Genomic DNA, 14,205 nt, shown 5'->3' on the forward strand with positions numbered 1-14,205 from the left:
GCATGGCCCGACATGCTCTTGGCCGGTTTTTTTAAATTGTCGTAGCTTACGTAAAAAGTGATATTAAAATTTTAGTCAGGATTAGTAGATATATTTATCGTGTCTTCTATGTAATCTAGAGTTCGCATAAAACAACAATTCATGTGTGTTAAAAAGTTTCAAGAAAAATTGTATTCTGCAAGCTTATGAATTAAATAACAGTACCATATAATTTAAATCGGTTACCGATTTTGACTTTGAATACTAATTCATACCTGGGGGCCCTGGGGCATATTACGAAGTGACTTATGACGTGACTTAACATAACCCACGTAATTATTGCCGCATATGACGTCATATTACGCCATGATTTTGCTGAAAAGGTACACGTAAGATATTTCGTTTAGACATACAGAAGCTACTTTAGGTTGGCGAGAGAATACCTACGAATCTTAGTGATCCGCAAATTAATATGTCGATGCTAAGCACTTCATTGGCCAACACGGTATCGAGAGTACCTAATATCGAAACTAGATTCATTTCGTATCGTAAAAAGTAGACGGCACGGAGTTTTTAAGCTAACTGACTTCGTGCTGATTTCGACAACATTAGTAGCTGGTAGAAAACAGCGAAGTAGAGAGGAGATCCGTCTTACTCTCGCTCTCGACTTTTAAAATCTGTCAAGCCAAAAGAGCTGCGTGCAAAATAATTAAATATATCTGAACTCAAAAAAGTACCCTCTTTCTTCATAAGTCGGATAAAACATATACCTATTTTAACCTGATGTGAATAACAGAATCCACAATTTTGTGAGCTTCGGACTCTCGTATTAACCTCTCTTTTTGACTTCGACGTTCACACAGATACCTACCTATTTTGTTTCTGAACATTCACATCAGCTTTTGGGAATCGAACTGTTGCTAGTAGGTACAGTTAATGTCGCGGAGATCGCGAAGTCTGTTATTGTGGTATGTATCATATCTGTCACTCTTAGCGTAATTTTCACTGGTAACACTGACGATCGAGGTCGGCTAGTGATATAGGAGACGGGAGGAGAAAGATGGCGGGTACAAGTGGAGACAGGCGATCTGAGTGCTGGGAGGTAACAGGTGGTGTGGCGCGTGCAATCGCGTACAGGAGACTCTTGGTAAGCGAAACATATCTATATTCTGATATTTATATATATATATAATATATGGATATTGCAGTGACCTTGAGTTAACGACTACCCTGAGAAAGAGCTGAGTTAAAGAATTGATTGATATTCTTTGTGTGTAGCTCGAGTTTGAATGTAACAAGTGAGGTGGCTGGTGTTTATCGGTTTGAGTTACTGGAGGTTAATTATGGAGGCTGATGGATGAGCTGTAGGGGTTGTTGTGGAGGCTCGTCGGGGACCACATGGTCCCCACCTCAGTACTCATCGCATGAGGAGAGTATACAAGTCTGCGGGATGCACGATGAGTTCTCTTGTGGAGATTCAGTTGTGCCGTGCATCCACCGATAATAGCCACGGGACTTGGGGCCCTTCTAATTTTCCCCGAGAGTGTTGAGGTTACATTCATAACAAAGAGATACGAGATTGAGAGGAGATGGAATTGTGCGCCCATCGAGTGTTGATTCAGGGTCGGTGCAGTAGCTATATTATGTTGTGCTTTGTATATGTGTAGATCCATGTAGCGAGGTTATTATTACATCCCCCTGAGAGTAAAACTCCGCTACAGGTTTTGGTGTAGATGCTTAAAAATCTGTCAGTTGCGGTTCACGTGTTTGGAATGATGAGAGTTGTCGTACCCAATGTTGAAATACATTCCTTATGGTACTTGATTTTTTTTTGGTTTGGGTATGCCCATGGCGGTGCGTACACATGGGATAATTATGACCCATTGTGGTGCGTACACATAGACAGTAATATTACCAAGCCATGAAGAGATTGTGCATATCGCGAGTTTTTTACACGGTGAACCGGCAGACAGAGGAATTCTTGTTTTTATTTCATATTAATCAGCATTTATTTGCGTAGGTTGTGTTATAATATACCGTATAATATATACCGTGTTTGAAAATAATTTATACGGGAGCGGTAATTACGCCTTTTACTCTAGCGACACTGAATTTAGTCTCTGACCACGTTCAGAAACACGCCAATGTTTACGTTCGGTCAAATTCATGTGCAAGTTTATTTAGTAAATTTGTCACTCAGCGCACGTTTTCTCATTAATTTTATTACTACAACATTATTTTTATTGTGTAACGAGGAAAATATATATATTGAAACATTTACTTGTATATTATTTTCCCCATGGACATTATTTATGTTACGGAATATTTATTGTGTTTGATACGGAACGGTTACATATTCGGTATGACAGACCGACGGATCGATTGGTCGTGTCGTGTAGAGAATATTTAAGATAGAGTGAAGTTTAGAAATTAGTCTATGGTTTGGTTATGGTTTATTAGTTTTGTAAGTTTACCCGTTTTTGTGTATTGTGATTTGTGATAAAAGTTTGATATAGAAGTAAAAACGAATAAAAGTGTGCAATTACTTAATTAAGGAGTGCCAAAGAGTGGAAGTGGACTGCTATATAAACCGTTGTAAGTAATAGATTTAAGGCGACTCCATTATGAAGTAATAAAGTAGTTACATTTTCATGTAAGAACTAACAAACTTTTATGCTACTTAAACTCGACTTCAAGTAAACGCATTTAATTGCAGATTAGCATCAAGCACAATGCAAGATTCACAGAAGATTTAAAAATAAAGTATATCGGTAGCACGCATTGCGTTCAAAATGGACTTTCTGCTTTCCACATTACAATTGCGCCTAGAAAGGCTAGCGGAAGCGTTAAAGGGAGCCGCCGAGGCCCTTAACAGCATTGAGACTGGTGTTGCAAAGGACAGGGTAATTGCCATAAGAATTAACGTTAAGAATAGATTGTCATCGCTCACATCAGATTTAGACAGATATTTGTCTGGGGCGACGGACATAAAAGAAGATTTCTGCAATGAATGCCGGGATATGCAAATAAAAGCCGAGGACACCCTGACCGAACTAGAAGTCGCGGTAAAATTATACTGCCATGAAGTAGAAAATGGTCATAGAACGCGTCTGCCTAAATTAGAACTAGGGAAATATAATGGTGACATCCTAAAATGGAACACTTTTTGGGATAAATTCGCGGCTAATGTTGATAGTAAGGACATTGCCAACGTTGAGAAGCTTTCATACTTACTAGCCTCATTAGAGGGACCAGCCCTACAAGCAGTTGAGGGTCTGGAAACGACTAACATGAATTACCCGATTGCGGTAGACATTCTCAATAGCCGCTTTGGTAAACCTACAAAGGTCATTGATGCTCACAACGATGCTTTGCAAAATCTTGCTGTGGCGAAGGATTCACCCGAAGATTGTAGGCGCACTCTGAATATCATGGAGAAGCACCTGAGGGTATTAGAGGCTTTAGGGGAGAAAGTGGATGCTAGTTACCTTAGAGTTATCATACTTAATAAATTTCCATCAAGAGTGGTATACCAAGTGTGGCTTTCGTCAACCGATGATTCCTTTGCTGCATTCCGGAAGGCTTTGGATGCCGTAATAACAGCTATGGAGAGTTCAGCTGTTACAAACATGGAGAGTTCTGTGGTTCCAGTAAAGTCCAGTGACATAACGGAGATGAGTACACCTGCTTCTACAGCAACACTACAAATTGGAGCTGTAAAGAAAAGGAAATGGCAACAGAAAAGGGAAGCAATTTCAACTCAACCTAACCGGAAACGCCCTAAGAGAATGTGCATATTTTGCAATGAAGAACATTACAGCGAGGATTGTACCAAATTTAACACATATAAGGAGAGGATTGGGAAGCTTAAAGATAGGTGTTATGTGTGCTTCCAAATAGGACACCGTGCCTCCAAGTGTACCAGAAGGAGGAAATGTGTACATTGCTCTAGGATGCATAATAGAGCCCTTTGCCGGCAGAAGGTGCAGAGGGGTAAGGATAGTGATATGGTTCTTTCAAACATGACTTCAGTTAATGTACAGTTAAATAAGCCATCTAATTTCTTACAGACAGCAGTAACCCAAGTAAAGACAACGGAGGGGAGAAGTCTGAGCATTAGGCTTTTACTTGATTGTGGAAGTCAACGATCTTACATTACAAATAGAATAGCAAAATTATTACGAATCAAACCTGATGGAGAAGATTGTTTGATGATTTATACATTTGGATCAGAGAAGCCCAGAGAAATGTCATGCCCATATGCAACAGTAACTGTAGTGAGTAAACGTAATGTTGAAAGATTGATTAGAGTGAATATAGTCCCATACATCACCGCAGAGATACCTATGGCTAAGGTAGAGTCACCAATGATAGATATCTTGGCTGACGACGCTTCTACCGGTGAAGGCATTGATATGTTGATTGGAAATGATTTATACTTTTCATTTATCAGAAAGAGTGTTGATTTGGGAAATAATACCTTTCTTGTGGATTCTGATTTTGGTTGGTTCCTCGCAGGAAGTGCTACTAACAGCAGGGAAGGGGAGACTCTATCAGTGGCTACATATTGCCAGTGCCATGAAATCAATCAAGACTTTTTTACAGAACCAGATCTTCCTCTGCGTACCATAGATGTCAAATTTTTATGGTCACTTGAGAGCATCGGGATATGTGATTCTCCAAAAACTACATGTGAGGAAGAAGCCGTCCAGCACTTTAACAAGACTGTCAAATACAGTGAAGGAAGGTATCAGGTCAAGTGGCCGTGGATAGAGTATCCACCAAAATTGCCTACTAACTTTGGACTTGCCTTTGGAAGATTAAAGGGTGTAATACGAAGATCAAATAAAGAAGTCATGACAGAGTATGAGAAAATCTTAAACGAACAACTTGAAGCTAACATAATAGAAATTGTGGATCCTACCATTCCTGCTGACCATCCAGTTCACTATCTACCTTTTCATATGGTTCAACAGAAGGGAAAAAGGGGTCGGCTGGTCTACGATGCTTCAGCTAAGCTGAAAAACGAGAAAAGCTTGAATGAGTGCTTATACAGAGGTCCGAATATGCTGGAAGACCTTACAGGTTTAATACTGAAATTTAGAATTGGGAAAATTGCTATCACTGCTGATGTTGAAAAGGCTTTTCTTCAGGTTGGTTTACAAGAAGAGGACAGGGATGTGACCAGGTTTCTCTGGGTCAAAGATTTAGAAAAGGAACTATCTGAAGACAATATCATGCAATATAGGTTCTGCAGAGTGCCCTTTGGAGTAATATCGAGCCCTTTCCTCTTAGCGGCAACAATTCGATATCACATTTCAAAGACTAACAAAAGTCTTCTTCCTGTGATAGCAGATAAATGTTATGTAGACAATTTAGTGACGTCCGTTCAATCAAGAGAAGAGGCTCTCAATTTGTATGCTCAAACTACAAACTCATTTAAAGAATTAGGAATGAACATACGAGACTGGATGTCTAACGACAAAGATTTTGTAGACAAGATTCCCAAACTAAAGAGAGCAAAACAGGAAAGTGAAATGAAGATCCTCGGTTTGATATGGAATTTGGAAAATGACACTTTACGGCTCAAACTGAATAACGAAACTTTTGAGAGTGAGATCACAGACAGAGGTATTACAAAGAAAGGAGTCCTGAGAGTGCTAGCACGTCTGTATGATCCATGCGGGTTTGTATCACCACTCATGCTACCAGGAAAACTCTTGTTTCAGGAGATCTGCACTAGGAAGTTAAAATGGGACGAGATTCTGCCTGAAGACTTGTTGACATCATGGAGGAACATAATTGAGAATTTAAAAGTGGTTAAGAACGTAGAATTGCCAAGACATGTTGCAAGTGGATCAAAGTCGGAATGTACGAAGTATGAACTACATTGCTTCACTGACGCATCTATGGATGCATATGCAGCAGTCGTTTATCTGCGCGTCATAACTGGAAAGCAAGTATCAACTTCGTTTCTCATGTCCAAATCCAGAATAACTCCAGCAGAGGACAAGAGTGATCTCAAAATTCCTAGACTTGAATTGCTAGGGTATCTCATAGGAAGTAGACTTCTGAGATATGTTAAAAGCCACATAGACCTAAATATATGCAAGATATATTTGTGGACGGATAGTCAAGTTGTTATTGCTTGGATCAAATCAAGTAGGCTACTTCCACCATTTGTATTGAGAAGAGTCAATGAGATCAAGCAAATTAAGGACATCTTGGGTGCAGAGCTGCGCTATGTCAACTCAAAAGAAAACCCTGCAGACGTAGCTACCAGGCCAGAATTGTGGCATCATAGACAGGATCTATGGCTCCATGGTCCAGATTTTCTTCTACAAGACCAAAATGATTGGCCTAAGGAGCAGAGGTATGAAGAAATGTGCTTGGCTGGGAGGGCTCTGGACACGGTGGATGGTCCAGAGATGACAATGAAAGGCTATGAAGACCAAGATAATGATCCTAACTTTTCTGAAATGGAGGATAATCCTGCAGCCACTGCACTTCATGATTCTGTGCAAAACCCATCTGATGAAGAAAAGTGTGAAGAGACAGTGACTGAGATAAAGAAGTTACAAGGTAAATTCTTTTCAGAAGAAGTCTCAGGAAAGGTGACCAGTTTGTCACGAAACTTGGGTCTCTTTGTAGACGAAGATGGGATCTTAAGATGTAAAGGAAGGTTCGCGAATGCTAATTTATCATATGATAAGAGATATCCCATTCTGATTCCGAAGAAATCACCCTTCACAACCCAGATTATACTAAAAACGCATAGAGACAACTACCATGTTGGGGTCCCACACACGCTAAGTATATTACGCGAAAAGTATTGGATCCCTCACGGGCGAGCTCAAGTACAGAAAGCTTTGAAGAGATGTTTGCAGTGTGAGAAGTATTCTGGAGGTCCTTACAAACTGCCACCACCACCTGCACTCCCCAGTGAAAGGGTTAATTATAGTTCTCCATTTACCTTTACTGGATTAGACTACCTGGGTCCGGTATTAGTGGAAACTAATACAGGCAGAGAAAAACGATGGATTTGTCTTATGACATGTCTAGCAGTTCGTGCTGTACATTTGGAGTTGGTCAAGGCTTTGACGGCTGAGGAGTGCTTGCTAGCGATACGGCGGTTCGTGGCGGCTAGAGGACCACCTAAAGTATTGATATCGGACAATGCACTACAGTTCAAGCTGACAAGTGAAGTACTAATCCATTCATACTGCCAGGAGAAACATATCAAGTGGAAATTCATCACGCAGCTTGCACCCTGGCAAGGCGGCTTTTACGAAAGATTAGTTGCACTGGTAAAGCACTGCTTGAAGCGCACACTTGACGAGCATTTATTAACAGACGGTCAAATGCATACAGTAGTGAAGGAGATTGAGGCCGTATTGAACACAAGACCTTTGACTGTAGTGGGTTCCGACCCAGAGGGAGTACTGCGTCCAGCTGATTTTCTATCTCTAGGTCAGTGTCTAGAAATAAACCCAGATTTTGGTGAGGGAACTTCACAGGGCACCAATACCAAAGTCGACTTGGTTGAAGGCTGGAAAAGGGGTCAGAGGATTCTTAACGAATATAAAGAGATGTTCACCAATCAATATCTACCAAGTCTGCGGGACAGATTCAGTCACTCTCATAAACAACCGCGAGTGATATCAAAGAAGTCTCCAGAAGTCGGTGACATTGTACAGATTAAAAATGATTCCAAAAATAGAATCAATTGGAAGGTTGGCAAAATCGTAAGTTTAATCCGAAGCCGTGATGGTGAATGCCGAGCAGCCAAAGTGGTAGTTGGGAATACAGAGTTTACGAGATCCATAGCCCATCTGTATCCGTTAGAGTCTGATATGTACGGCCCAACGGATTATGCACTACCACCATCACAAGACAATGAGATGGCAGAGACATCAACTGTACCTATGGAGATGGTTAAAACTATGGAACCTATAAGGGCATCAGAAACGATAGTGTCACCCAAGCCTGAGACAGAAATTGATGAGTCAACAATTCCTACTGAACCGGCAACCGAGAAAGAAATTTCTGTGTTAGATTCTGATGGTAGTCCTACGCATACTGAGCAAGCTCCCGCTGTTGATACATACGAGGCAGAAGTGAGAGAGCCAAGTGTTACGGAAGAACGGCCAGAGGAAGTGACAAGAGTAAGACGGAACGCTGCCATTTGGGCTAGAGAACGAATAGCCGAATGGACGCGTCAGCTGATGACGCTACTTGTATAATCTTCTCGCGTTCGGGAGTGTCGCGGAGATCGCGAAGTCTGTTATTGTGGTATGTATCATATCTGTCACTCTTAGCGTAATTTTCACTGGTAACACTGACGATCGAGGTCGGCTAGTGATATAGGAGACGGGAGGAGAAAGATGGCGGGTACAAGTGGAGACAGGCGATCTGAGTGCTGGGAGGTAACAGGTGGTGTGGCGCGTGCAATCGCGTACAGGAGACTCTTGGTAAGCGAAACATATCTATATTCTGATATTTATATATATATATAATATATGGATATTGCAGTGACCTTGAGTTAACGACTACCCTGAGAAAGAGCTGAGTTAAAGAATTGATTGATATTCTTTGTGTGTAGCTCGAGTTTGAATGTAACAAGTGAGGTGGCTGGTGTTTATCGGTTTGAGTTACTGGAGGTTAATTATGGAGGCTGATGGATGAGCTGTAGGGGTTGTTGTGGAGGCTCGTCGGGGACCACATGGTCCCCACCTCAGTACTCATCGCATGAGGAGAGTATACAAGTCTGCGGGATGCACGATGAGTTCTCTTGTGGAGATTCAGTTGTGCCGTGCATCCACCGATAATAGCCACGGGACTTGGGGCCCTTCTAATTTTCCCCGAGAGTGTTGAGGTTACATTCATAACAAAGAGATACGAGATTGAGAGGAGATGGAATTGTGCGCCCATCGAGTGTTGATTCAGGGTCGGTGCAGTAGCTATATTATGTTGTGCTTTGTATATGTGTAGATCCATGTAGCGAGGTTATTATTACATCCCCCTGAGAGTAAAACTCCGCTACAGTTAACTTTTATTAGTCATAGCATCCACCTAGCAGGTAGGGCTATAAACGACGTAACATAATAGGTACCTAACTATGATGACATTGATGACTGTACCAGCTTGGGGCTTGAGCCAGTTTAGTTTTTTGACAAGGTTGAATGGATGTTTATGTCTCAAAGCCGCCTAACCATTACATACTAAAATTGCGCTCTATAATACTGGCAGTACTTAATCGGCAAAAATTAAAAAAAAAAGTTGCTCATAATTTGTTGGTAATTAGTTGCCAGAATTTCAACTGTCTAGCTATCGCGGTTCATAGGATACAGCCTGGTGACAGACGGACAGACAGACAGACAGACAGTCTATTAAAATATAAACATACCTCAGTCCCAGTCCAGTCTTCTCCTTAAACAGTAGCGGAGTTGTGAATCCATTTTTCTGTAGATATGCTACTGTAAGCTCCGTGCCAAACATCTCGTGTATGGAGCCGGGGTGCTCGAAGCGAGGGCTCTCCAGCTTGTCTGCGAGGGAGAACCCTCTGCCACCTTCCACATCATCATCTCCAAGGGCCCATTCATCGGAGTAGAGCTTCCGCTGCTTGCGTTCCCGCTATTAAAATTATAAATATTTTTATATGAAGTATGAAATCAAATTTCAGAACTCTGTAATAAGTCATAAAGCCTTTTCATATAATGTGTTTTATTATAATAATATTTGAGAAATTCAGGTGCCCCAAACATCTTAAGAAACAAAATACTCTTTTGCAAAACATTTTACTGCAACATAATTTATGAAACACTTAAAAGTGTTTGGTTCATATCATGGTCCTTCATGGATTAAATATGAAATAAAAATAATTATAGCTAATTTATTTGTCTGACATTAGCTATCCTCCCTACTTGTATACAAACTGCACAGATTAAATTGAAGGACAAATTTAAATTGTTGTTTTGTATAATGAACTAAATAATAATCATGTTCATGTAGTTGAAATATAAATGTAGAGATGCAACTCTAGGCTACCTGTCAAGATTTTGAGTGATTTCAAGGTTACATATACCTGAACTAACACACTGGTAGGCTTTCTTACTTATTTGCTCAGAATAGTTAGGTGTCTCAGGTTGAGTGAAATAAGCAGCAAACTAGGTACACTTTTATTCAAGAGACTATGCAGAGTTACGAAAATATGCCTAACATGTGTCTATTTCATGAGAGATACTGATACTTTAGAACTGTTACTGTTACTTAAATTGACTTACAATCTGGCTCAAACATGAATTTTGTGTTATCTAATCTATGAGTGGAGTATAAAATTGATTGCTTCTAACAGAAAATGGCAATTAGAGTCCACTGTAACTGAAATAGGCTCTGTAAAAGTTACAGCTACCTAGACAACACTACAATAACTATTACTTTCTGACCAGGCAGACTTTCACTTTTAAGCGAATGAAGATGTCGTGTTTTTGCGTCTGTTTCCTATTTACAGCTACTGAGCTGACCACAGCAAGTGTTACTTATTAAAAGTATCAAGTAACAGTAGATAAGTGGGTTACATTTTTTAACGCACCCCAAGGCCAATGAAATCTTACGACCAAGAGAGAACTGTGCCTAAGTAGGCACGTAATTATACTAGCATAGCATAACAATAAAACTTTGATGTGAGGGCTGTTTACCTTCGCGGACGTAACAAAGAACCCAGTGTGAGTGTAGTGACACAAGACTGAGTCGAACAGGTCTAAAATTCTAATTATAAATGAAAACGCTGATCATTACAAAATTATTTGTTTGAAATCGTAGGCATACGTTTTACGAGTATATTGTTTATCAAACAGTAGCAATAAAATATTGCGAATGGAGCGATCTCGCAGCCGAGTCGCCGAGCGACGAGTAATCGTGCAGTGTGGTCGGAGTTCGGCTCGCTCGCAGCTACAGAGCGCACGCCCCTGGCCGGCTGCCCTCTCCGCCAACCCGCAGGAAACGCCTTCGTCAAGCCCTACCAGATGCTCAGACGACGTCGAAGCCGGTGCACGCACCTTGTCTACATAAATGCCGCTACTTCGCAATGCTGCGGCCTACGGAACTATTATAGATTTTGACGCCTTCTCGCATGCGCGAATGCATACGGCCGCCGCGTTTTAAACTCGGTCGCGGCGTGATCGCAAAAAAACTAAGTCCGATGACCCATGATGCCTATCATTATCATTAATAGGATATTCCCAGACACTATTTCTAACACATTCCTGTAACTTTCATTAATCGATACACGATGCAGCGATGCACCATTTCGTGTTTACGTGATCCCAGATAAAGCCACCATGGCGTCACCCGGGACTAAATACGTAAAAATTTAACAATAAACACTCACCAATTGCCTCGGAACTTGTTTTTTGCTGTTCGGCAGTGTTTCCGACATGTTTCTATTAGTCAGAAACACTGCACCGCGAATTTAACACTATTTTACGTAAATATTTTACACAGAGCACGAGAAAAAGCAACGCAATCCACCATTTGCCACAGTCGACACTACTGCCAACATCGCGGCGAGTAATCACTCCGGCATTTTTCTATAGGTTGGTACTATACGTGGCGTTCTATTGGTTTATTTATGGATAAGAATACGGCGGGAACATTTGAAACATCGCGAAGACAATGACATTTGTCGATCTTATTTACGATTTAACAAAATTGCTGAGCGGAGATGAATCTCGTTATTTTACCTCGTGATATGAATATTATAGTTGAAAAAAAAAGAATCAAATACCGGTAAACGCCATAAAATCTTATTCTTCACTTGTGACATAATGTAAACGTAGTAAATTAAATTAATTATAATATTAGGCACCATATAATGAAGGGTCAGAATTCAAATTCGACAAAATTTCCCCGTTTATAATGGATTAATGAAATTGTGCCCCATTTTTTAATGAATCTCTTTTTTTATAAAAGTCTGTAAAATCTAACGGCTTATTAACAATTTAACATAGGCACATCACACACGAGCTGACTTTTTCATATATTCCGTTATCATAGAGATTTTTCGAAACAAAAAGACAGGTACCATAGATAATACTAAATTTACATTTATTATGAGACCATAGAGATTCAGGCTCTGAATTTCTGGAAATATTCATGCACCTGGGTTGCTGCCGTGACCCCGGTGGCCGAGTGGCTCTGGCACCTGCCGCGATAGCAGAGGACGCTGGTTCGATTCCAGCCTGGGGCACTGGAGGCCTTGGTCACTTTTTCTTGGTATATATATGACATTTATTTCAGTTTATAATTTATATAGTAGTGTTGCTACTTGAAATAAAAACAAATTAAAATATTATCTAAAAATAATTTAATTTGTTCTAATACTAGAAGTATAGTATAGTATTGATTGGCAGCGCCATCTTTCTCGCTAGCTCGGTATCACCTGAGTTAATCCAGTTAGAAGGTATGAACCATACTCTACCTTAGAGATGGCTAGGGGGCGCCGTAAGCCTTCAGTAATAAATGCATATACTTGGAAAAATTCGACCAATGCTGACGTGACTCCGGTGGCCGAATGGCTCAGGCACCTGCCGCGATAGCAGAGGACGCTGGTTCGTTTCCAGCCTGGGGCACTGGAGGCCTTGGTCACTATTTCTTTGTATATGACATTTATTTCAGTTTATTTCAGACATAGTCCGTCAAACAATTAACTTTGTCAGTAGAAAAAGGCGCGAAATTTAATTTTTTCTATGGGACGAAAACCCTTCGCGCCTACATTTTTTATATTTGCCGTTTTTTTCTACTGACGGAAATGGCTTGCCAAACTATAGAATTGTAATATTGTATGACCAAGGAAATATGTCATTCATTCCGCTCTATACCTCGTTTTTTGGCATTAGATAAAAGGGTAAACAATCTTGACGTGCCTTTATTGCAAAACGCTTTTAAAAAAACTATTAACTTATGAAACCAAAACAATGTAAATGAACATACATTTATGCTACCTACATAATAGGGTTGTTTCCAATTTTTTAAAACGCTTGCATTACGTTCTATATTAAGAGGCTGTCAACACCCAATGTCCTTGAAATTGATGTTACTTAAACAGATTTTTAAAAAAGACTTTGTTTTAGTCAAGTAAGAAAAATATATGTTCATATTAATTATATTTCAAAGACCGTGGTTGTACTCGATACATGATTGAACGAAATCGGCTCGATAGAAAATAATTGCAAAGATTGGTCTTAAAATCACAATTAAACGGTTCTATGTCTTTATTGTTTTGACTTATGGGTCTGCAATTAAAATCACAATTTCAAAACATTTATATCTAAACCGTGGTTGAGTAAAATATTACACTAATAATCCACTTTTTTTTATTTAAATATTTTTCTTATTATTCCCTTGCCCAGGCCCAGTAACATGCGACAGTGCTATCTCATTTGCTCCGATAGAAATAGACAGTGTGCGCGACTTCAACTTTTATACTAAAAACGGCTTTAAATATGTTTAATTAACAAAATATATTATGCTTTCGCGCCCAAAACGCTCTTTGAAAATTGTGTGACGTCACAATTTACGATTTGACACATAACTACATACACCCGTAGAAGATACGAACTGTCAAATGACATCTGTCATTTATTGTTTATCGCCTAACTGTCAACAGTGTCAATCCGAGAGTTGTGACGTCATCAGAATCTTCAATGACGTTTCGAGTTTGGTCACGTGACGTGTACCAAAAGATATTTTAAAGTCAATATGTACAAAAATATGGTCATTAATGGTCCCCTAAAAGTAGTATAACATGTTCTTATAATGCAAAAGAATTTATTGGGATACAATTCTGCCCTAAGATTTGTAGATGGAAACAACCCTATTGCTTTGATAATTGTTGCATATCTGTTGTAACTTATTTTTCTAAAGTGTATTGTGTATATCAATAGAAAGACACGTCATGATTGTTTACCCTTTTTAGGGTTTCGTAGTCACCTAGAAACCCATGCACGTAAGTTTCGCCATGTCCGTCTGTCCGTCCGTCCGCAACTTTGCTCAGTGATCGTTAGTGCTAGAAAGCTGTAATTTGACATGAATACATTAATCATACATGGCGACAGAACAGTAAAATAAAAACTACAAAAAAAAATGTTTTTCGGGTACCTCTCATACTAAATGATACTTTTTTTTTCTTTGACCCGTGTATGGGTGTCGTTGGATAGGTCTTTCAAA

At 39.9% G+C, this 14,205-nt stretch overlaps 2 protein-coding genes across 2 annotated transcripts in view; one reads left to right on the forward strand and one right to left on the reverse strand.

The window, feature by feature from the left end:
• The window catches only part of LOC133529248 (jmjC domain-containing histone demethylation protein 1), a 52,857-nt gene extending 40,696 nt beyond the window's left edge, over positions 1-12,161 (reverse strand). The window contains exons 1-2 of the mRNA XM_061866937.1: positions 11,369-12,161; positions 9,386-9,612 (exon numbers count right to left, since the gene is read on the reverse strand). Of these exons, the coding sequence (XP_061722921.1) occupies positions 9,386-9,612; positions 11,369-11,416 (275 nt within the window). The 5' untranslated portion in view covers positions 11,417-12,161. The remainder of the gene's footprint in view (positions 1-9,385; positions 9,613-11,368) is intronic.
• LOC133529240 (uncharacterized) lies at positions 1,274-4,225 on the forward strand. The gene is made up of 2 exons (XM_061866922.1): positions 1,274-3,972; positions 4,050-4,225. Exons 1-2 carry the CDS (start codon positions 2,772-2,774, stop codon positions 4,097-4,099), a joined length of 1,251 nt encoding a protein of 416 aa, XP_061722906.1. The 5' UTR covers positions 1,274-2,771; the 3' UTR covers positions 4,100-4,225.
• Positions 12,162-14,205: the final 2,044 nt, after the last annotated feature.

The sequence above is a fragment of the Cydia pomonella genome, chromosome 20 (genome assembly GCF_033807575.1).
Source record: "Cydia pomonella isolate Wapato2018A chromosome 20, ilCydPomo1, whole genome shotgun sequence".
Lineage (NCBI taxonomy): Eukaryota > Metazoa > Arthropoda > Insecta > Lepidoptera > Tortricidae > Cydia > Cydia pomonella.